Source organism: Conger conger, chromosome 10, assembly GCF_963514075.1.
Source record: "Conger conger chromosome 10, fConCon1.1, whole genome shotgun sequence".
Lineage (NCBI taxonomy): Eukaryota > Metazoa > Chordata > Actinopteri > Anguilliformes > Congridae > Conger > Conger conger.
In genome coordinates, this window is record NC_083769.1 from 8,741,299 (window position 1) to 8,766,194 (window position 24,896).

Below are 24,896 nucleotides of genomic sequence, written 5' to 3' on the forward strand. Positions count from 1 at the left end.
AAAGCCCAGCTCTTATACACTCATCAAGCACTTTATTAGGAACATTGTAACTTTATTACACCTACATATTCATACGATTATCTAATCAGCCAATTGTGTGGCAGCAGTGCAATGAATACAATCATGTAGTTATGAGTCAGGAGCTTCAGTTAATGTTCACATCAACCATCAGAATGTGGGAAAACATTTGATCTCAGTGACTTTGACTGTGGAATGATTGTTGGTGGCAGACAGGGTGGTTTCAGTAACTGCTGATCTCCTTGGATTTTCACGCACACTAGTCTCTTGAGTTTGCAAAGAATGGTGCAAAAAAAACAAAAAAAATGCAGTGAGCAGCAGTTCATGAGAGACGTCAGAGGAGAATGACCAGACTGGTTAAAGCTGACAGGAAGGTGACAGTAACGCAAATAACCACGCATTACAACAGTGGTATGCAGAAGAGTATCTCTGAACGCACAACGCATCATAACTCTAAGTGGATAGGCTACAGCAGTAGTAGTCGAAAAGAAAGTCTAATAAATACCTAATAAAGTGCTCACTGAGTGTATATCTCCTTGCTGAGGACATATCTGTGTGAACAGGCAAAGTCACAGATAAATAAATAAATAATAAATCTTTCAGAAACCTGGAATGAAGGCTAGAAACGCTGCACTCAGGCAGTGTACGAAGGATCATGGACAATTTGGTAAGGATGTCGGAAAAATGATCAGAGCATGTAAATGAGGAACAACCAGCTAAAAAATTAAATGTAAACACAAACCTCATCTCAGTTCTCATCTCACCTCATCCATTTCTCTGGACTACAGGTTCTCTTTCTCTCTCTCTCCCTCCCTCTCTTTCTCTCTCTTTCCTCCCTAATATCTCTCACTGGAAAGTGACTGTTAATTTGTGGATGTGTTTAAACGGGATTAATAGCGAGCAGGGGAGCGATCAGTGGGCGGAGACGCGGCTTATTGAATAAACAGGAAGTGTTCCCCGGGGAGAGGAGCTCCAACTGACGATTGAGCAGCACAGAGCACCCCGCGGCTCAATCCCAGGCTCAATTACTGTGGTTCTTTGAAAGCTGAATATACGTGAAATTTGCTCGATTGGTGGTAAAAACGGGTACCGTTGTCATGGGACAGGTTTTTAAATGGTGGCAATGACATAAAAAGGCGGAGGTCAGTTTGAATTAATTAATCAGCTTTGGGGGTCAGTCCTCCAGCAGACCCACACCCCTTTAAGGCCTCATCCTAACAGGGACACTGACAGCTGACACAGCAAAGGACAAAATCCACATATAAGGAAAGTGTTGCAGTGCAAAAACCTGGGAAACGCAGTCATTTGTGCTTTGTGGCTTAACAATGATTGGTTCAGATACTCAGTCAGTGGTCTCCAGTGATTGGTTCAGATACTCAGTCAGTGGTCTCCAGTGATTGGTTCAGATACTAAGTCAGTAGTCTCCAGCCCTGCTCCTGGAGAGCTGCTGGGTGAGTTAAGTGTGCAATCAAAAGCTCTAATCAATTAATTAAGTGCAGAGCAACTACGAAAACCGCCAGACCCTGTGGGACCAGGGCTGGAGACCACTGTACTGAAGAGATGCTGGGGGAACGAGGCAAGGAGTCAACGCCTTCTTATTATTTCGTTTTGGGGGGGTGGTTAGTCTGGGGCTTTTGCACTTCTGCTAGCCCCCTCTCTCCTCCCCTTCCCTGACCTGTGCCCTTCTCTTACCCCAGCGCGACACTCATCTCCTTGTTATTCCTCTCCGCACAATAGTTAGATTGGGTTTGTGACACACCATTAAGCCCCCATCTCCTACCGTTTTATTTTGTACCTCCCCTGGATGTCCACCCCCCCCCCCCCCCCCCCCGCCGCCCCACACTCTGCTCTCCCCCCATTCCCCCGGTGTAATTGAAACGGCGAAGTTGCTGGATGGCGCAGCGTCTGATCGATGTGCCGGGGCGCTCCACGGCTCGGGGCACGTCAGCGCATTTCAGAAACACCCCACCCCCTGAGGAGAACCACCCCCCATCTCCCCCCCCCACCCCCCGCCCTCCGCCCTCCCCCTCTCGTTTTTCTCCAGCCCCGTGTAAATGTATCCGGGCCTGCCGTTGCCAGGCGTTACCGCGGAGCTCAATCGCTTGGCCGGGTATATCGTCCATTACCCCCTCGTTATTCTCTCTGGCTGTCATCCTGTCGGTTTCCAAAAACGTACAGGTGTGGAAAATAAGAAAGAAAGAAACCCCACAAATTAAATTTCCTTGGCTGCAGCTGTGGGGAGAGAGACTGGAGGCTCAGGGGCTCTTGGGAGTGAAAGAATCATCTCTGCGCGGGATACGCTCCACGATGCCAGCTGCTTCACTCTCTGACGGAAGAAAAACACTCCGTCTTTGTCTATTTTGCGCACTCTCTTTAGATGCTATAAAAATCACTTTCAAAGACTTCAGTTTTCTTTCTCGTTGTCTGGCGCTCAGTTTGCTATGGGCGAGCGTGCCTGTTGATGCATCGACCTGTCTTGGCTGTTCTATAGTCGCCAGTACGCTCCCGACGCTGGATTTGTTGAATGTGTTATAGCATTATACAATGTGAGTTTTGGGCGCGTTCCCGTCCGTTCGATGAGTTTGCCTCTTGGAGGAGCGCCTGAGGGGGGCTACAGACAGCAGGGCTATCATGGGACTGAGAGCCAAATGAGATTCCAGCACCCCCCTATACACACTCCCCAGCGCTACAGCACCATAATCCTTTAGCATAATCAGCTTTTCCAACGGCAATAATAGTACACACAGCGTGTCTCCCACACAACTGTCCTCTCCCTGTCCTTTAGTTAATTTGTACATTGAAGCAGCAGTCTACCTCAAACAGGGTAGGGCAGTATTTTTTCTTTTTAAGCAGTCTGCCTCAAACAGGGTAGGCCAGTTTGGATCCTGGAGCAGGCTGAGCAGAGTCTGCATGACTGGGGTGACAGCTGCGGACGCAGGAACAGTTTTTGGGGGCTGGGGAAGGGGGGGGGGGTGCAGCCAGTAAGATTCCTGGCTTTTCCCCTGGGAAAATGCCTGCTGAACGGGCTGTGGGATCCGACAGCAGCTGTGGAAGATCTCTCCTTCTCTCTGTGTGTGTGTGTGTGTGTGTGTGTGAGAGAATATCCAGGTCTGTGGCCCTCAGGCACAAAGCACTGCAATCTGGGTAGCATGACCCTGGGAAGAAATGTAAACATATGAACTGCATATAGTTTCATATATAATTCATGTGTAGAATACAGTAACGGTCAGCAGCACACCCTCGGGAAAGGCTTTGTCAATGCATTGCTGGCCCAACACTGTTTTATAACAGGTTTATTAAATTATATTACTTACCCTACACACACTGAACCCTATTTTGTGTGTGCTCCCTACCTACTGAATTCATTATCCTTCTTTGGGGGAAACGCATTGCTACATTATGCCTGAGTTTGCTGTGTGTACCCTTTGCCTTTCAATGCTGTGCTATGGTTCTGGTTTTGTTCTTTTAAATATTAATCACAGATTTACACTTCTGCAGACTTCACCCATGTTCATGGATGATAATGTTAGCACTTACCGGACACACTTGTATGGGCATATGGTGGACAGTCGGCCTGTTCCTTTTGGCTGCGATTCGTTTTCTACAGCACGTACAAGAAAAAAATATTATTGACGCAAACATGTAGCAATCATATAGAAAAAGAGAAATGTGGAACGATAATGAAAACATTACATGTGCCTTTTAAAACCAATTGCAGTATTACTCGGTACCCCAGGCCTGCTGGTAGAGTGTCAGGGGGAGTTCAGGGATGTGGGAAGGTCGGAGAGGGACTGCAGGGAGCGCAAAATAGATTTTAGGGAGGTTGCACAGAGACAGTTGCACAACCGCTAATTTTCAGGCCGATACCACGCCATCTGTGGGTAATGGAGCGGAACAATATGCTCGCCAAATTTTACAGTCAAACGGTCAATTCGGGACATATTTTCCCCCAAATTGCAAGCCGTCCATTTTAGGTTTCCACCTACGAAAATCGGATATCTTTGTCATGCATAACTCTATTCCACGGCTGTGCAACAACGGCCGATATGTTTCAGGATTTTGTGCCGACTTATGTTTTTAATTATTTAATTTGCTCGATCATATCCTCATCTGACATTTGAATAAACACCAGCTACAGCCACAAACTGCAAATGTACAGTATGCCAAATATTTTACTCTGCTCAATATAGGAGCAGTGTAAGCATAGTCTCTTTGAATCTCTTAGTGCTTTCAGAAAAATAAAACGAAGGTAACAGGTTGGACGATAATCCTGCACGCTGACTCGCCCTCCAGTACCGGAGTCGTGCACCCCATTGGCATCGATAGGTTTTGGCTGTTGCTGTTCATATAATCCTTTGACATACATAGTATCCTCGTTTTACTATAATATAGTTGTAGAAAATATTATTTTCTTGCTATCCAATGTCTGTTAGAATTGCAGAACCGACCACCAGCGTGTTCAAACAAGAGGATTTCCTCCCCTAAACAACAGATGGCATCACGTTTACTTTAATTTTTTTAAATTGACCGGTCGAAGAGTTTTCAAAACGACATTTTCCCAACGGTCCAGAGACCTCCGAAGTCTTGAGAGGTCAAAAAATCAAAATGTCAGCGTATGCTTTTAAAATTATGGACTCCGTAAACAGGAAACCGTTCAAAACGATGAGCTCATTTGAAGAGACAGGAAAGCCGGTCCTAACTTGAGAGTATGAATACAGCAGTGCTACTTAACATGTCCACTTAGTTTCTGTACCCTTCCCAAAGGGCAGGGACAATTCCCTTGCTTTCTCAATATATGTTACGCAAACAATATGGTCTGTACTTTATAAGGATAAATGCTGAATGGTTTTTTTTAGGTAAAACGTGGTCTACAGTATAACTTGAAAGTATTTTGTGCATTACCACAGGCAGTCAAAATCCCTTCATAGCACAGTCACAGCATGAGTTGTGTGCAAAGTGAGTGCAAAGACTGCATTCATTTGCTGGCAAGATGGAGAACCACAGGACCAGGTTGGATGGAAGGACCAGGTTATGAAGAATACCGAATATAGTTGCTGTGCAGCATGGTCCTTTTTGTTTCAATGAAACATGTTATTTAAATAGTTGTCATTTGATATGTGTTATTTAGTACTGCAGGCAGATTTTTGGAAGAAGAAAAAAAAAGAAATGAACAGGCGGACTAAGATTTGGATATGTCAGTAAGTGTTTTTTACACTGATAGCATTCTTGTGATAAGTTAACCACCATCGTGTGGTCTGATTTAATGCCTGTAAGTAGCAACATTTCTGCTGCAATATTTGAAATCCAGCGATGATTGCGGGCGGTGCAGTGCAGTGGTTAGCACTGTTGCCTCGTAAGAAGAAGGGTGGGTGTTCTCCGGGCACTCCGGCTTGCCCCCGCACTGAAAGACACGGCACGCCAGGGACAGTCCTGCTATTGCCTGTGGTGTCCACTGGTCCCAAGTAGTAGGATGGGTTCAGTGCAGAGGACAAATGAACCCTGCTGGGTTCAATAAAGTTTCTTTGTTTATCTGACCATAACTCTCATAAATGTGACCACATTGCTTTTAATAAGTGAGAGGGAAAGAGAGAGGGAGGGAGGGAGAGGGAAAGAGGAAAATAAGAGCAATGTAGTGCACAGCCATGTTTATTTATTTAAGTTGAAGTCAATTCTCCAGGTGCTACGAGCCAGATTTAGAAAAGCTTTTAGTCCAGCAGACAGACATATCCTCCCTGATGTCACCCCCTTTGTGAGACGTTTTGAAGGGCGGGGCGTCGGTTTGACTGATGTCAAATGAGGAGGGGGGCATCAAATGAGGCTGTGTGCTGCTGTGTGAAAAGGATATTCATTGGAGGGGAACGTAAAAAAAATAAAACAACGAATTAAATGTCATGGAAAGTCAGCTGGATGTCATTTACTGTGTATTTATCGAGTGTGCCATTTAATTGTGCACCCGCGCCCCATCCAAATTAGATAAAAAGATAAAACATTTTTTGCATAAAACAGGTTTTATTTATATAATTTACAGAAAATCGGGAACTGCATGATTAACTCTCAAAGTTAATCTACAGGTTCCCAGAACCACTGGTTTCAAAATTTGTGTAGAACAACAATACAATGTACATTTGCAGTAAAAAAGAAACCAAAAAAAGAAACACATTATAACAAATATTACACATTAAAAAAAAATTTATCAAAATGCTTTACTATGCTTGGCCTCTGAGACGCCAGTGGATCTGTACACAAGAGTAAAGCACTGCGTGATCGAAAGGCTGGTGTCTAACTTTGCTCAGCAAAATTAATTACGCCTTTTTCAGTTGCCCGGATTTCACTGGATTATCACAGTTGATGAGACAGGCCCTCCGCTGTTCATTTCTCTCTGCATCTAATTTCACACGACCACTTTAACAAAACACTCCGTGTGCGTTTCATTACAGTTCTGTTCAGTGACATATCACCACAACTAAATGAATGAAAAAAGAAAAAACAGAAATAAATATTTTTGACTGGGGGAAAAGTATTATCTAGTATGTATTACTAACTTAACACACTTCAGTCTGCTGTACAGTAACAAGCTTTAGCAAGGCGTTATTATTGCTTCATTATTGCTTCATTATTCTTTTATTTAATTAATATGGCCATGGTGAGGCATATTACATTTTGTTATGTTCAGCAGCTCAGATTTAATGACTTGATATTTAATGGCCTATGGCTATGGCCACTCTGTTGATGTGTAGTGACTATTGAAAAGTGTAAGAGAGCCAGAGTTTATGAGGATGGAAACAATCCTGTACTGTATTAAATATAAGGCAAGGCAGAGAGCCCTCTGGTCATATACAAACGGTAGCAAAAGCTTCTGTGATTTCACAGTGAGAGCTGGGTTTCATGCCACCAGACCTACAGTACATTTCCTTATTTAATCTATTATCTGCTTGGATACATTAAACCCTTTTGATTGGAAATGTGCGGCTGTGTGTAGGCATCACTGGCAAAAAATTATTCTGGCCCATGATGAATAAAGATATCCATCCTGGCTTCTGGTTTTGCTTCTAGAAAGTTCCACAATTCTGTTGGTTTATTTTAAATTGATCTGCCTGAGGGTAGAGAGTAATTTTTTACATGTCAGCATTTCCCGGCTGAAAATGCTGCCTTCTGAAGAGTAGAGTGTGTTCAATTAGCATTCGGGGGAAAACTGTGCCCTCTCATCGAACTCTGTACAAGAACAATATAAAAGAGCACTGTTATTTCATGTTAGTACCACATAGAGAGTAGAGAGTCTGAGGCCAATCTGTTCCATTATGTCTTCATAAGGCAAAGCTTTCTATGAGGGCCTCTCACTGCTCTTTGGAATTACTCCAAAACTGATAGACGCTAATCTGTTAACAATGACTTTCCCCCGATGCCCATCCACATGAACTGGCGTATCAAAACAACCTTCTAGAGTCATTTTTTGGGTTCAAATTACGATGCCACGTACCATCTGGTGAGTCGGCAGTTGGCCTGGCGATAACGTTCAGTAGGTTGGACAGTAACTGCAACACAGAACAGTGCGTTCACATTCACGCGTAATATCGCCGTTACATAATTATCAGCAGACAGATGGTGCTAGCATACGGAGTGCCCCTGTCAGAGCAGAATCCAGTAGAACTACTGTACATGCGCTGTACCAGCGCACTTCTGACAACCGTTAAGAGGATACTGTGTTTCTAGTCATGTTCCCGTTAAGACTATGCGCTGCTGTTGCAGAGACATCTTTGTGAGACACTTGCTCCACAGAACAGAGGATAGGATTTTATGAAAGACAGTGACGTTAGACAGCTGCTATTGGCGAAAGCAATGCAAAAGGGAAACGGGCAATGAGACGAGACTGAACGATGACTGAAATATGCGAATGCTGGCTTGGCTTTTCACAGTGGAACCCATTGATCAGAAACTGTACATCACCTTCCTGCTGAACTTCCCCCACTGCTGGTATGATGACTGTGTTGAACATGAAACACATACATACACCCGGTGTGAGTAATTATCAGTGCACTTAGGAATGCGATTCCGATGAGGTCCCTTCGTGTCAGTTCTCAATAGCAGTCCACCACCCATGGCCAGGGATCCAGACAGACCACCACCTATAGCCAGGGTTCAAGTGGCATATTCTACGAACGCCCCTTGTGAACCTGTTGCAAACAAAAATGGCGACACCTTGCACGGTCGTGAGCCACACCATGGCTGAACATTATGCACACCTTGCATGTCACTGCTCCGGTCACTCAGGGGTCACTCAGTGGGTGAAGGGGCGGTCTAGAAGGTTCTCTTGCCACAGTTTCTGAGGAAGACGTGTGATTTCATTTCTTGGGTCCTCAGACCTCAGTCCTCAGACCCAAACGGCCGTGCTGTAGTCGAACACAGGGGTCGGCTTCTCCACAAACTCTGAGTTTGGCCTGCCGATGTAGACCCCCGACAGCTGAGCCTGGTCCTCAGCAAGCCCAGAGCAGGGCCTCCCCTTCCCCTGCTGCCCACGCCCTCCTCCGCCAGTCCGGAAGGGCAGGTAAAAGGTCGCTTTGGGCTTTGTGGCCTTCTTGGGCCTCTTGCAGAGTTCAGCCTCCGGGTCCTCCAGGGGCATCCACCCGGGCTTCTCCTTCAGCAGCCTGTCCTTGTCCGGCCGCACGCTGCGCAGAAGCTTCCGGAAGATGTTGGCGGTGAGCGAGAACTTCCTGCAGATCTCCTGTGAGCGGCTGAGCCTGAGCGCGTGGGCGGGCTCCTCCCTGACCTTTACCCTGTCCCCAGCCCCGCCCCCAGCCCCGCCCTCAGCCTCCGCAGGCGGCCCCTCGTCCTCCAGCTCCGGCAGGTCCAGCCAGTTCCCCACCAGGTCGGCGAAGATGTTGTCTCCCAGCACCAGGGGCTGCCGGTTTCGGCTGCGGCTCATGAGCGAGGAGGTCCAGTCGCCGGGGTCATCCGCGCCGTCCTGGGAGTAGTCGCTGTCCAGGGACGGGCCCTCGCGGGAGAGACTGTGCAGGATGGCGTTCAGGTCCATGGGCTCGGGCCGGTCCTCCCGCCACCAGGGGGCGCTGTGCCGCGACGGCCGCTGTGGGAGAGGGAAGCTGCCACTGTCAGGGCTGGAGGTGGGCGAGGTGTCCAGGCTCCTCCCGCGCTGCTGGGCCCGCCTGCGCTCCTCCCTGGCGTGGGACGGGGCCCGCTCGTGGGCAGCGGGGCGGTGGGGAAGTGGCACAGGAAGTGGGCCAGGGGCCAGGGTGCCCTTGCTGGCCTTGCCGGAGATCTGGAGCTGCTCCAGGGCTGTCTGAACCTGCAGGAGTTTGAGTTCCTGAAGAGCGCCCATCATGGAGTTCATCTGAGCATGGAGCCCATCGCCGGCCTCCTTCATGGAGAGCTGGAGAGAGGGGGAGATGGAGAGGGATGGAGAGAGAGGGAGAGCGAGAGGGAGACAGAGAAGGAGAGAGAGAGAAATACAGTCTCATAAACATGACAAAAGGGATTATAGTGCTCATCCTTGCAAAAATGCTTGATCTCCAGTCCTTCTGTGCCTTTTCAATCCACCATGCCCCCTGTGTCTAGCAAACTCAGACACAATAACTCAGGCGAAGCTTATCTGTCCTCGGAAGCCCACACTCTTGGCCTCACACAGGAGATGGAGAGTGCCCTGCATGATGAAATGTATTTTTGACAGAACATTTCATGTAAAACATGGAAATAACATTAACCTGATTTTTAGTTTTGAATTCCTGTAAAAAAATGAACAGGAGCTCATTTTCTCTGGATTTGCCCCAGACTACGCTTCAACTTTCTGGTTGCTACGAGACACCGCGGGTTGGGGCTAATGCGGCTAACGACCATGAAACGATTCCGCCCTTCCTCAAGTTACTTGGCACGGTTCCTGGGGAGCATCTCCGCCCTGCTGCTCTTTGTGCGCCGGGTACACTTCGGCCCTTGTTTTGTCACGCGCCCCGGATCGAGTCGCTGAACCCCCAGATGGCCCCGTCTCAGTCTGCTATGGGCCGGTCTGCAGCTGCTTTCAGAAGGTGGGGGTGGGGTGAACCACTTCTCTCTCCATCCCCACCTTTCACGACCGTCAGCCCCTCTCTTGTGAGACCGACGTTCCCTTGCCCGGGTGAGGCAGTCACCCAGCTACAGGTCCCTTCTCACCCCGTCTTCGCAAAAACCCTAAATCCAATTTTATCCAGTAACCCTAACCCAGTGGTCCTCAATCTTGGTCCTGGAGTGCCGCAGGGTGTCCTGGCTTTTGTTGTTACTCCGCTCTTAATTGATCAATGAAAACAGTTGATTACACGGTTAACTCCCTTCGCCTGGTTTCATGGGTCTGAAGTGGGTTGTTGATATTACGGCCAAAACAAAGAGCAGCGTGCCCTGCGGCTCTCCAGGACCAGGAGTGTGGACCACTCACCTAACCCATTCCTTAACTGCTTTATACAGTACGTCAGAGGTTCCCAAACCTTCCACCCCCATGACCCACATCATGAGTTAACACATTTACCATGACCTCCTAAAGGTGTCACCAGGTGAATGTTCAAAATATATATATATTTTTTTTGCTTATGTCAAAGCAACTGCATGTGCACTGTAACAGGTGTACTGTTTCTAATTCAACTGACCTTCAATGACCATGGAAAGTGTGCTATATACAGTGTGTTATTTATACAGTTTCTTCTGTCATCCTTTGACCCCGCCGCAACCCCTCCCACGACCCGACAACGGGGTCCTGACCCCCCCACCCTCTCTCCGTCCAGTTTGGGAACCACCACAGTGAAAGTGTCCGAGCTTCAACAGCTGATCCCCCTCCCAGACGTTTGGGAGAGCAGCTTGCCGACCACGTCCAGACGTGCACGTGCTCCACTAACAGGGCTGCCGTGGCTCTTTCAGCCCGCTCACTGCTGCACAAGCCAGAGCGGATACTCCGGTGCTCCCACGGACAAGCTCAAATGTCCTGAGGATGCGTATTCTGCATCTGCAGCAGTTCTTCGACACCATACCCCTGCAGGCAGAAACTGCCCGGAAATCAATAGTTTTCTTATTTATCTATTAAGCACCCCCGCCCCCCCCCCCCATCAGAGCTGACATAGAATCCTATACTTATAATCTGTTCCCATTATTTTTTTCACGGAGTCGGCATGAAGTCTTGCTCAAGGGGACACCACCGTGCCACACAGCAGCCTAGATAATCTTCAGTTTCACAGACTACACCAACGTTAAACCTTGAAGTTCGTGTCAACAGCTCCGTAAATGGAAACACAAATTCAGTACAAACACTCGTTGAGTTCCCCACCTAAACTACCCGAAGGCTCATTAGTTTCCAGTATGCCACAATCTGCAATTTCATCTCTATGGCCTGGTTACCTTTCGCCATATAAGCCACTGACATTTCTCTCTGACGCACAGTATATCAACATGCTTGGCTCCAAATGGATTTCTCACAATTCTTCACCATAAACGCTGACACTGTAATTTTCCAGTGTCTCCACAAAGCAGTACCCCGTGGCTATGAATCTGTGGCAGCACCATGACTCTATAGCTGGGAGCTCAATAGCAACCGTTACTTGCTGTGCGGCACTGCCTGTGATTAATTATATGTGAGTGTCAATGTCTCTAAGCCCAAGATCATGTTACAGGGCCACCTCAGCAGAAAGCTTTAAGCCTAACACAGCAGACACTATCGGCTTACCTTCTCCAAACTTTCACAAAGGACTGCCCTCCGCTCGATCCTGCCTGTCTCTGCGTCCTCTCACCTTTCTCACACCCAGCCCATCAACCCCTATATGTAGCAGCCAGCCAATCAGGGCTCTGTTCGACCCTGGAATCTGATTGGCTGTAGCCACAGGCCTAATCCCTTGCTGCTCATTGGAGCATTGATGATTGGCAAACAGAGGGTGGGATGGGAGTCAGAGGCGTGTGTGACAGAGGGCGAGAGGGGGGTGGGGGTGGGGGTTGGGGTGGCGGGCACGATGGGGGCTAGACATATGTTTGGACGGCAGAACTGTTTTCTTTCTGCCGAGAGAAATTTTAATTTTAATTCAGAATTTTAATTTTGGGTGATTTTTGGATTATAGCTGGTTCTAAGTTGCTGCAGAACTGCAGAAAAGAATGAATGGAATCACAATTTCACCTCTGACCGGTCTCCTTCATCTTAGAGGTGGTATTCTAATTCCGGGCTCAGCAATTAAACAACCATGCTCCCAGCATGCATCAGTTCTGCATGCGAATGCTGTTGAGTGACCTCAGTATGAAATTGCAGGTTTTAATGCAGCAGACAGGGAGATGGTTCCCAAGGAAACGTTAAGGTTAACCAGAGTGGGAGTTCACAGAACAACAGTGGGATGCTCTGCAACTATTTGATGATGTCTAACCGAAGTGTATAACAAAATGGCACCAACGTTTTTTTTCGTTTTTCTTTCTCTATGCTGTTTAAAACTAGCCATTCATTCATTAATTCTGAAACGGACACTGTGAGCTCATTTGCTTGGACCCAAATGACTTAATGTTCCTCAACATCAAAATTCAGAACTCAGTTGACCTCACCACCCTTATGGAAACAATAACATAAAACATAAAAATAAAAACTGAAATAAGTGTAATACAATACAATATTGGCAATTATACAAATGAGTGTAAGTGGCACTCTGCTAGGTCATGCAATACCTGATCACATGTTTAAAACAATGGAGGGTTTTTTTTCCCATGCTGTGTCCATGGAGCCAGAGATAATTACAGCGACTAATGTCTCTTTGACCTTGTTTCCGCCACACATATGGCATTTGGCATTCGGAATAATTAGACATCTTTTAAAGCAGGGCGACAGTGTACAAACGATGCTTACAGTGCATTAAACTTGCACTGAACCAGACAGGACTGAAGCAGTGTTATATGTACTGTGTATTTTCATGGTTCATATTTTGTACTGGCAAAAACCTTAAAACCAACAACACCAAGAGACACAAACAAAAAAAAACACTTCTAAAAATGGAAATGGAACAATGTGTTTCTGGTAGTTTCTGTGCCTAACACTTTAGGAAAGTGAAAAGAAATGTAATCCTGGAGCTGTAGATGTTGCACATATTTTCTTTACTTCAGAACTGAATGAAATACACGCCCCAGAGTGCTTGTACAGGGAATGATGTGAGACATTTTTAAACAGCGCTATAGAAAAATAACGATCGGTTAAACCGCCTGAGTCCCAATTACTAGTCACAACATTGTGTTCAGAGGATGTGTTCTCGGTCGAAACGAGTCCCCTGCGGCGCGTTCCCCTCCGGTCCCAGGGGTTTGAGCGCGTTCCCCTCCGGTCCCAGGGGTTTGTCCCCGTAGAGTCATGCTCCAGCCCCGTGGAGGGTCAGAAAAACGCCTAAATCCCTAAATCACCGCCCTCCACTGTTTAATGTGCTGGAGATACCCCCAACCCACTTCAGCTCCCCGGTCAAGCCTTTTTCGGGAAGTTAAAAGTCGAAAATCAAACTTGTTCTCGGTGCGGATGGATAGGAAAGCAATTATGTGCAATACGTGGATCTGGATAAGGGCATCCGATACGGTAAAACGACGCAGAACGGAAAACGTGAATCATAGGCTAGGATCATAGCGAACACGTGACGCTTGCGTGGTTCGTTTTAGGTATTAAACGGATCCCCTGTTGTCCTGCGTGGCAAGTGTGTTGCAGTGCTGTTTTTTTCCCCAGAGAATTTGAGCAGAAGCCCCCCCCTCCCCTCCCCTCCCCTCCCAGAGCTCGGTCAGCCATATGCGCCTTGTCTGCATTATCGATCTCTCACATGTGCGGGATTGCACTGAGAGCCTGTAACATACACTGCTCCCAGGAAAGTGATCTCAGATCCCTGGGTGGTGAAGTCGCAGCACTGCCAAGGGCTAGGGGTGGCCTGTAGCCTAGTGGTTAAGGTAAACGACTGGGACACACAAGGTCGGTGGTTCTAATCCCGGTGTAGCCACGATAAGATCTGCACAGCCATTGGGTCCTTGAGCAAGGCCCTTAACCCTGCCTTGCTCCAGGGGAGGATTGTTTCCTGCTTAGTCTAATCAACTGTACGTCACTTTGGATAAGAGCGCCTGCCAAATGCCTTAACAAGTGTTTTAGTCTTGTAATGAGACTTATAATCTCAAGAAGAAAATATTTGCTTGTTTCAAGTTAGTTTGTTTAACAAGTGAAATTTCCTCACCCCTTTGGCAAACTTTGGAATGTGTCAAACTGTCTCACCTGATTGGCGATATTTTTGCCTTGTCTAAATATAAAACTACAATACTTTTTTTGCAGTGCATAACTCCCAGTCTCATGATATAAATGTGACCATATTACAGGTCCTGGCTTTGTGCAGTCACTGTGTGAATGATCCTGCAAACAGTAACTGACCGGGTATCAGGGATTGTTTGGGAGTACAGAAGAGATAAGCATAAATTCTCAATCCACTTTGGCTGACCATTCACTGAACCTTTTCACATCTAAAATAGAGGGTCAATTTTGTGTCTGACTTTGTTTGGGGTATGGTTAGAAAAACCAGTTGTTCCTGCAATTGCGTTAGCGTTGAAAGTGTGGTTATTGGCACTTTGCTCACTGGATGTGTTCTGTGTCTGTGCTTGGCCATGTCGGGACCCCATCTTGTTAAATTAAATAGAAAACAACAGGCCACACATGACACATCAGAAGAGATTAATCTCAGCTGGCTGCCCAAGAATGTGTGTGTGTGTGTGTGTGTGTCTATATGTGCTCTAAGTGTGTGTATGCATGCATGGGTGCATGCGTGCATCTGTGTGTGTATGTGCAGTATATGTGTGCGCATGGAGGGAAAGGCGGATCAAAGGGACTATTTTAAAAGACAAACATGTCTTCAGGCCCGAGTATATAGATGGGGAGCTGAACTAGCGTTTATTCGACAGCGTAGCTGTAAAACATTTCCTTTCCTGTAATCGGGCTTGAGAAAGAGGCAGCAGTCAAGGTTGCCCACGCCAAGAAGCGTGTGGGAAGCTCCGCTCTTTCTGAGCAGCTCATTAAAAATGAATACTGCCCGTCTTTCAGCAGTGCCCTGAAAGGTCGGGCAGGAACACAGGATCTCTTCCTCAGGGAGGCCGGGGGGTGTCTAATGTCTGAACGAGCATTTTTATTCTTGTCATAAGATTTAACATCTTATATCAAGTATTTTGTTCTCACAATCCTAGTTTGCTTTAAGTTACCGTTTGCTGAACAAGTGAATTGTTCTCACTCCTTTGCCGAATCTTGAAATGAGTCAAACCTTCTCACCGCACTGGCATTTGGTCTGATTTCACAAAAACAGTGATGGAAATAAGATTCTAAGTCTAAATATAAGACTAAGATGCTTGACGACTGACTTCTTTGTTTGTTTTCTGCCGTGCGGACTGTGTGGGGAGAGGAGGCTCTCTGTCTGAGGCTCTTAATTAGCACGATAGCCGCGCCGCGAACTAGGGCCTCCCCGGCCCACAATGGCCGTGTTGTTTGTCGGAGAAAGCGGCGCTTGTGGGGGACCGTTCCGTGGGCGGCTGGCGTGTGGCTCCGGCCGGTGGGGTGACCCGGGGGTCAGGCCCCTGCCGTAAGTCACGGACGTCTATTAAAACGGCAGTAAGGAAAGACGCAGGACTCCGTGGTGAGTCTCCTGCTCGGCCCCCGATGCACTCTAGTCTATAGCAGCATTATCTCATTGTTAGAGAGTAACCAATTTCACAGCGCATGGCAGAGAGGGTATCGATTACTGACGGGGAGACTTGACCATGGTGACACTAATAATGGGTGGAGCTACAGTGAGCTACACCACGTGTTCGAACCAATCAAAGAAGGTTGCTGTTCAGAACAAAACACAAACAAATCGGCAAACCACTGGTTGAACAGCTAGTCCCACCCATTGATTCTCCATTCTCCCATTACTAGCTCTTCTGATGGTTGCTTAGCAATGTTGTTATATTCTGAGCAGCAGTTGGAAAAGTGCAAAGAATAGGACACTGTTCAGCAACTTTGAGAGGTAAAGCAAAACCTTACAGATAAACCATAATGGTACGGACTGAACAATTGACTGAATGTTAAGAAAAACTGAATGAAACCGGAAATAGCGTAAGCCTTGTTAATATCAAGCTCTTTATTATCACTGATAAACAAGCAAGGGGATAAATTAAAATAGATATTTCTGAATAATATCCAATTTCCTACTTCATATCTTTATTATATTATTATCATTTTATTTTAACTGGGAACAGGGGTTGTAGCCAATGTATGAAGTCGTCAAGTGCAGAGGGATGGTTTGGAAGTACAGAAGGTCGAAACAATAACTTCAGAATTCACTTTGGATGACCACTGACCAATTTCACATTTGAAAATGAGGCCAATTTTGTGGCTGACTTTTACTTGTTACTTGTTACTAGGTTTGGCTAAATAGTAAATAACCGTGTACTGTTTCACTTGCAATAGCGATTAATCTTGGCTGGCTATGTGGCTATCAGAGGGTAAAGAAAACAATGTGAAGAGATGAACAGTCTTTAATATGAAGGCCAGAGCACAACCAAATAATTTGCAAAAGAATTGAAGGATGGTGTGTCACTGAAAAGGCGATATCATTTTCAGAGCTGACGCAGTATAAGAAATAATGGGATCCTGGTTACTGGTCCTTTGACAATTGGTTCATTTAGAAATGTGTTTATATTTGCTAATGCCCCAGCAGTGTATTCTAATAAATAAAGTGAAAGTAGCTTACTTAAGTCAGGATCAAAATCAATGAATTATTTATTTTCTTATTTCAGGGTTCTGACTCGCCTCAATTTCTTACGCGTTCATAACACAAGAGGTTCTACTGCTGTATATTTCAGGTTGTACTGCGGATATCAGAAATGAGTCCCGTCCTTGGGAAACAGCTGGTGGCCTTGCTGTGAAAGAGCACAACCGGCATTTTGCCCCGTTTCCTGATCTCTGTAGCGAGGGCCTCGACAGCCACAGCCCACCGGACACCCAGCGTGGACTGAGCAGCTTCACACAGGGCCAGACAAAAACTGAGCAAAGTTTGTGCTGTACACTTCCTCTTATCATATGGTTACTGTATGTTTTACCATGGGCAGCAATTCCCTATAGAGTCAAAACTCATTTCTCGTGATTTAAATCTGAATTTCTAGAGAGGCTGAATTTCACCTGTATTATTACAATTGGCCAGCGCTGCTGAACTCACGGCTTCAACCGTGCACTACTCCACCTGATTTCACCAATTAGCTTATTATCTGAACCAAGCAGGTAAAATTCTTAGTGAAATCAGGTGGTGCAGTAGGAGCAAATACCTGCACACAGTGGAGTAGAGGACGTGGAGTTGGCTGACACACACAGAATTCTCATGACTGTCAAAGGTTTTTACATTTAAAGTTAGATCAACAGAAGAACAATATGAGTGAGTTCAAGGCTGGTCCCTGTATGGGTTCATGAATAGAAGCACTGATGGGTTTCAAACCAAACCAGTTGGAAAATCACCCAAGCTAGCCAATCAGATGGTGGGTAGATGGTCACATGACAACAGCACTGGCAAAGTGAAAGTCGCCATTGGCTGCAACGAAATGCAGCTTCTTTCTTTCTGAAAATTAATGAAGTTCAATAGTTGGCATGAACATAAAATAATTAAATAACTTGTTATTTACCTGATGCTTTTATCCAAAACAACTTACAGTTGATTCGACTAAGCAGTTGACAATCCCCCCTGGAGCAATGTGGGGATAAGGGCCTTGCTCAAGGGCCCAACAGCTGTGCAGATCTCATCGTGGCAACACTGAGGCTAGAACCACCGACCTTCCGGGTCCCAGTCATGTCCCTTAGCCACTAAGCTGCCCCATCCTGTGAATCATTGCCATTGTCACTGCAGTGAGCCTATGTCATAACTTGAAATACGGAAATCTGTGAACTAGCTGGCTCATTCACATGTAGGCCAGTTTGCACTCCCAAGTTTGTGCCTGTATGCCAGGGAGAGAGACGGTCTGTAGGACTGAGTGATGTGTAAGTGCATATGAGCTAGAGTATGTGCATGTGTAAGTGCATATGAGCTAGAGTATGTGTATGTGTAAGTGCATATGAGCTAGAGTATGTGTATGTGTAAGTGCATATGAGCTAGAGTATGTGTATGTGTATGTGTATGAGTATGAGTGTGTACATGTGTATTAGGTAGACTCACTCTCTCTGTGTGTGCTGCGGGTGTCTGTGGATAATCACTCCTTGCAGCTAAGGTCCACATGTTAGATTTACCCATTGTGGCAGGCTCCCCCAGCCAACCCTGGTTTGATCACACCGGCTTCTCAGAAACGTGTTCTGGACATTGAGTAATACAGATGGTAAATGGCAGGCATTCATATAGCGCCTTTATCCAAAGCGCTGTACAATTGATGCTTCTCCATTCACCCATTCATACACACACTCACACACCGACAGCGATTGGCTGCCATGCAAGGCCCCGACCACCTCGTCAGGAGCATTGTGGGGGTTAGGTGTCTTGCTCAGGGACACCTCGACACAGACTGGGCGGGGGATCGAACCCGCAACCCTCCGACTGCCAGACAACTGCTCTTACTGCCTGAGCTATGTCCACTCACTGTGACAGCTTAGTCCTAACCTTGTTTAGATGACAACAGTTTCTCAAAAACTGAAAGGTTTTTCCCTTGCTTTTCCCAAAAAATCTGCATTCATACAACAACGTTATGATCCCCCTTTGAAATATTTGAAACGCTGTAGTATGCATGCCAGGCCAGTGGGTGGCAGTGTAGCTTTGCAACTCGACACCACAGAATAACACCACACGCCTGCTGTCTTCTGTTGTGTTTAGACTGATTGGCGTGTGCGTATTAGGGTCCGGGTGGTCATCACCTGCCTCCTCCCCTCACTCCTCCCACTGTTATCACAAGAATTGCGTCTTAACAATTTACACGGAAACGGTAAGGACGGCGTTATCAAATAATTCAACAGTTCTCTCTACAGACTGCCTCTTTCTACAGACCTCCGCTCCACCAGCCTCTCTCTACAGACCAGAGCCTCTCTCTACAGACCGCCTCTCTCTACAGACTCCGCTGTGCAGGAGAGGCGCCGCCGGCAGACTGTCGCGGTCGTGCTCGTTAATTGCAGGCATTACGGAACGGCACAGAAGCCACCTTACACCGCATGACTGAACGCAACAATTTGGTTATGTAATGGGGTAGAAAATACAGGGAGCGAGGCGAGGAATCGCTTGTTTAACCCGTTATCAAATGTTAATGTTTTCAGCCCTGTCAGCGCCGGTGTCAGTTAAACGAAAGGCCCAAACGCAACAAAAGCATGCCGTTTATGGCAGGCACCGTTATCGTGTAAAGCCATCCTGAGACTGTGGGTGGAATTCATCAGAAAGATCTCATCCAGCTTCCACAGCCCGGCACCTACTTACACAGAAAGGCCAAAACCTGACCTGGGCCCATTATTCACAAAGTATCTCAGTGTATAGGTTTAGGTTTGACCTGTTTGCTCATAATAGATAAAGTTTGGATATGAACAGGGGACTTCCTGCTCTACTCTCATAATGCTATTCCTTTGGGGTTTTTTTGGGGTTGTGCACCATTCTGTTTACTTGTTGTTGTCGCTAAATGTTTTGGATAAATCGATTGCAGACATTACAGAAGACAAACAGTGGCACTGGCTGACCCCCTCTCAGGGTAACTGAGAAGGGACCCCATCCATATTTTGAAAACAATGTTCGCAAAATGCACAATCGCAACAGCTGCAAACGGTCTGCTGCCAATTTTAGCGGAAGGGAAGGAAGAGCCGTTAAAAGAATGAAACCAGAGGAAACGCGCAAATCGGACCTCCTGTGCCTCAGCAGTGAATAAAACAGGCCTTGTTCTGAAGGGAAAAGGTAGCCTCTCCACCTCCGAATACCTCCATTGTTTTTACCCTATGAATCACAAGGACTGCTTATTACACAATGTTGTAAAGCACCAGAGGGACATTTACATTTTTTGTCATTTGGCAGACACTTTTAAACCAAAGCGACAAGGGGAGGTATAGACTTGTGAGGTAATGTTAGTATCCATGACAAAAAGAGAATAGGCTTTTGAAAAAGTAAGGAAAAAAGCGCAACACTGCTACTTTACAGAGTCACTACTTTATCACCCTTGAACTGAGACCATGTTGTGCCCTTCATGTTCCTGGGAAATTCTTGTTACCTCTGCTTCTCTCTGCTGAAGAAAAAACAGCTCAAGCTAGGTAGCTGGTTGACCAGTTCAGACCAGCTCCCAGCTTGACATGGTATGACCAGCTCAAGCTTAAACACCTGGTAGCTGGTTGGCTAGCTACCAGCTTAGACAAGCTACCTGCACGAGCTGGCTGACCAGCTCATACCCAGCTAGACCAGCATATGACCAGCCCTGTTAATCACAAACCCAATCCGGCCATGCTTCCAGCCCTGACTGGGACTGGATTTGAAAGTTGTCTCTGTTGGAGCTATCCAGAACTCTGAAATCAGAGACAAATAATGCTCAAATAATGTCAAAGTCATGGAACCCGGACTCATCAATGAGTCGGGAATGTTCCGGGAGCTAGACATAGTTAACCAGGGGCAGTACCTGGCCCAGGGCCAGGCCTCGGTCAGCCCTCCATCTGGATGCAGAGCACACGCTCGAACCCCACGCCGAGAGCAATCAGCAGCGCTTTGAAGCAGGCGTCCAAGCGCGCCTTGCTCACGCTCCGGTTCCGCGCTTACATTCTGAAACGGTTCCAGCGGCCGGCTCGAGTCCCGTGTCTGCAGCGGCTGGCTGGTGCCGGCGGTGCCGCGGACACGGGCAAGCCGGCCCGGCAGACTGTCTGCAAATGGCCTTTTTCTTTTCACACCTGCCGCTAATTTCCCCGGGTATCCACCGTGTCAGTTGGACGACAGGGCTCTTTCATTGGCAAACGGCGATAAAGCGAAACCCCGCGACTCAACCTGTTCTCGTCTGGCTCCCGGTGGCGAAAGCGCCAGTTAACAGACTGGGGGAAACTCTTTGTCCGCCCAGAGGGGATGGCCCGCACCATGTTGTGAAACAAATTCAGTCTGTTCAGCAGTCTCCCGCTTTGTCCGTTCCCATCCTATGCACACTGAGCTCTTTGTGGAATAGAAACAGATGCATTTCATTTATTAGGTCCTTTCTCTTTTGTGTTACCCACTTTATAATATTCGCCCGTTTCAGCATCTATTGCCGGACCTTGAAGAGTCAGATCCCGTTGATGTTGCTCAGAAATCTAGTTATGCAACAGAAAAGAGATTCATCTGAACTCTGGCACCAGGCACACTGACCTATATTGCCTCACATTTTCCTACACTTTTATGTGTTCTTCATTTTATAGTGTCTCAAAGCAAACAAGCTCCAAACACTTAATCCTTAACTTTTATAATGCATTGAAAATATTGGTATCACTTTCATTTCTAATGTACTTTACACATATCTCCATAATAAGATACAATTAAAGGTTTAGAGATGCTCAATCTGCATGCTAAATTTTCGTATTCTCACCCTACCTATGATGGAAGTGCTACAGCAGAATAATTGTCAGCTGTACTACATCCTCTTGTTAATTGAAAACATTGGATATCACGTCATCTCACGGCTCGATCACGTGGGCTATCCTGGTGAAGAAAACAACGCACACGATACATGTGTGCAGTCGATGTAGGGTTGACTAACCAACCATGAGGAATCAGGCGCCTGCCAAGAAAGCAATGGTCAAAGAGCATCTCGTCCACAGCCGCACAGAGACTAAACTATGAATCAATTAGTTCTTTTTTCCCCTCGTCCAACGAAGGAATGAGATACGGCTTTTCTGTTATTCATATGTTTCTATCATGAATGGTTTTTAATATTATGAATAAGAACATTCTTAAAAACATTGTAATCATATTGCCAAGTGCTATCAGTAGGCAAACTTATATTTTTTTTACATTGGTAACAAGTGGGAAGGCACCTGACAAAAATAACAAATCACAACAAATTAAGGTCAATGTTTCTTTCGGCTGCTAAAGGAGTGCCACCGTGGTAATACACGCGTATTCAAACAACTGTAACTACACCCATATGTATTTATGAAAGGATGTATGAATTTACATTAATGCAATTAGCAATCCCGTAGGCTACAGCCTCGACAATGTGAATCAAGTTGTTTGTCGTAATGACCAGTCCATGAATAAATTCACTGGGCTGCATCTGCACAATAAGTGCATCTGTGCACAGCTGGTCGACATAAGGCAATATACATTCATGTGGATATTTCAAACGCGCACATGAAGGTAATTATCATATGCACTCCCGAATTGTTCCTGCTTAAACAACTGTTGACGTGCTATGCATACCGGTGTCATTAGGCTACCACATAATTGTATTTTTTATTTTATTTTTTTCAAACAACCGCACGTTCCCTTCACTAACTAAGTCAATATAATATTGTCATCAATTAATTGACGTGGAGCACATTTTGAGGTCGTGGGCGAATATGCTGTAATCTTTAAAGTTAATGACCTGACGAACTCCATAATAGCCTACACACTATAAGTGACAATCAAATAGCCTCAAAAAGAGTCGTCCCAACTGGAAAGTAAAATGGAGAACACTGCTCATTACATTACATTCATTTCGCCTTGTATTTGCCAAGTCTATACCGCTTGTAGCCTACTTTTGCACTCGGCGACTTAAGGAATGCGAACACATGGCCGCTCGTAAATTCAAACGGACGTTTTCTCCCGTGTTATTGGATCGCTGGTATTTACTTATCTTGGGACCATTGTGCGCAGTCCATCTTAAGTTGCCGTTGTAGGGCAGGCGTATTGCTCGACTAAAAAAAATCCAATTGTTCAACGGCCATAACTTTAAAAGGCATACTGTTCTATGCATTAGGCTGCCGTTCTTGCGATCGTTGACTCATGGATGTATAGCTTACTTCAGCTATATTCGACAGGCAATTCCATAGATTTTCGTGTGCAGTATACAACTGAAAAGGCAATTACATACCAGCTCCTGCTTCAAACGTCGCAGGCAGTTATCCATGTTTTTGCGCTCAGATATAGGATGCTGTCCTTCCATTTTTATTATTGTCCATAATTGATTTTAAAATATAGTTTCAAAACATGCCTCATGGATATGTCTCGATATACCAAAAGGCTCGCATCTTAAAGAACAACCGAAAAATGTCCTGTAGTTTTTAAAGTTACTATTAAATAGAGTAGAATTACATAAACGCGAAGGCTATATTATTAGCAAAAAGTGGTCTGGACTGTTCTTCCTGTTTCTGCGCGGTCATATTCCTATTAATCGTTGTTCATGACGGAAAAATAAATCCTTCGGGTTTATTGTCTTCATCTCCTCAGTTATCACCCATAAATAATATTCAGGCCCAATTATGAACCGGATCTTTGTTCGCAACTTGGACGGACCGTATCTTCATCTTATCGCTGCTCTTGCCAAGTGATCTGGGGTCAGTTCTTTCTTTCACTCAAACGCAGCCGTCACGTTGAGCGAGTAGCGCTTCTCCGCCTCCACAGTAGCTCCGCCAGTAATTCATTGTACACAGCAATGAAAAACATTTAGAATTCGACTGGGTTCACTAACGGACACGATAAACAGAACCGACCTTTCTTCAGATCATGACAGCCTTCTGCACACCCCATTCCCCAGAAATATTATAAAGATAATTATGTGTTGTTTTCCCTTCCAGAGCGTTGATCAGATACCTGTTGAGACTATTATTATATACATTTTATGGAATATTTTTTCTTCTAAGATCCATAGTCAATAGAAACAGTAACAATACGAGAACAATATAAGGAAAGAAGTTCAGTAAGGACACTCTTCGGATAATAACAGTCCGATTCAAATGAAGAATGTATTATCTACGTTACGCGACTTAATGGACCCAGTTACACACCAGGGGAAGACTATCAGTAGCCTACAGAAAATAAACCGGTAGTACACATGTTACTGAGCCAGAACATTAAAACAGAAAAGATAGCTGTGTTTTCAAAGGAAAAGGTAAAAGAATGTAACGGAGACTATTTTTTGTTGCCTTCCGAATGAAAGCCTCGAGTGCCCCAGGATCTCAATTCAAAGTTAGTCCTTTATTGTTTATTAGCTTTATTGTGCATTCTCCATGCCTGAGCGCTAGTAACAGAGTAACTCCAGGGGGACATACATGACAAAGGGATCTATCCCATGTGACCAGATACAGTTAGGATTAGTGTTTTGTCTCTGGTTTGAAAAAAATCATCAAGAGGATATTGGGATGGGATTGCTTTCATTGGATGGTGGGAAAATCCCCAGTGTGGGTTTCAGGGTCACAAAGGTCACAAAATTCTGGAAAGTCACAAAATCCTGTACCTTCTTACATCTGAATATTTGTCGTTAATCCATATTCACCTGATACTGTAGGTGAAGCTAAAATAATTATCAGAAACGCCTTAATAATTCTGCCACAGAATTCATATAAGACATGAGGGAATGTATTCACTACATTATAAAAATAAAATAAAATCACTTGGTGCTGATCTGTTATAAGTGAAATTTTATAGATAAATGTCCCAATTAAGGTAGAACTGGTGGACACAGAAAGCACTGTGCAGCAGTTTGATGTTGAGGTGAATCTTACAACCCCCAGTGGACCTGTTCTAGTTTGAATGAAGTGTATTTTCTGTTTTCCTCAGTAAATTAGAGCGCAATTACAAACAAACAGGATCTACTCAGACAGAGAATCTACTCCCCAAAGATGGATTAACACACAGTGGACTTTTACATTACATATTGGCATTTGGCAGACGCTCTTATCCAGAGCGACGTACAGTTGATTAGACTAAGCAGGAGACAATCTTCCCCTGGAGCAATGCAGGGTTAAGGGCCTTGCT

At 45.7% G+C, this 24,896-nt stretch overlaps 1 protein-coding gene across 1 annotated transcript; it reads right to left on the reverse strand.

Moving 5' to 3' along the window:
- Positions 1–6,178: 6,178 nt before the first annotated feature.
- inka2 (inka box actin regulator 2) lies at positions 6,179–23,085 on the reverse strand. The gene is made up of 2 exons (XM_061258731.1): positions 23,014–23,085; positions 6,179–9,400 (listed from the first exon to the last, which is right to left on the reverse strand). The coding sequence occupies exons 1-2, from the start codon at positions 23,083–23,085 to the stop codon at positions 8,387–8,389; spliced, it is 1,086 nt and encodes a 361-aa protein (XP_061114715.1). The 3' UTR covers positions 6,179–8,386.
- Between the last annotated feature and the right edge of the window lie 1,811 nt (positions 23,086–24,896).

Bases quoted from the DNA above. Each gene is read 5' to 3' on its own strand.
- inka2 (XM_061258731.1), bottom strand. From the start codon at position 23,085: ATGGAAGGACAGCATCCTATATCTGAGCGCAAAAACATGGATAACTGC. The intron at 9,401-23,013 runs GTATGTAATTGC...CCCTCTCTCCAG, and splicing joins GACGTTTGAAGCAGGAGCTG to CTCTCCATGAAGGAGGCCGG.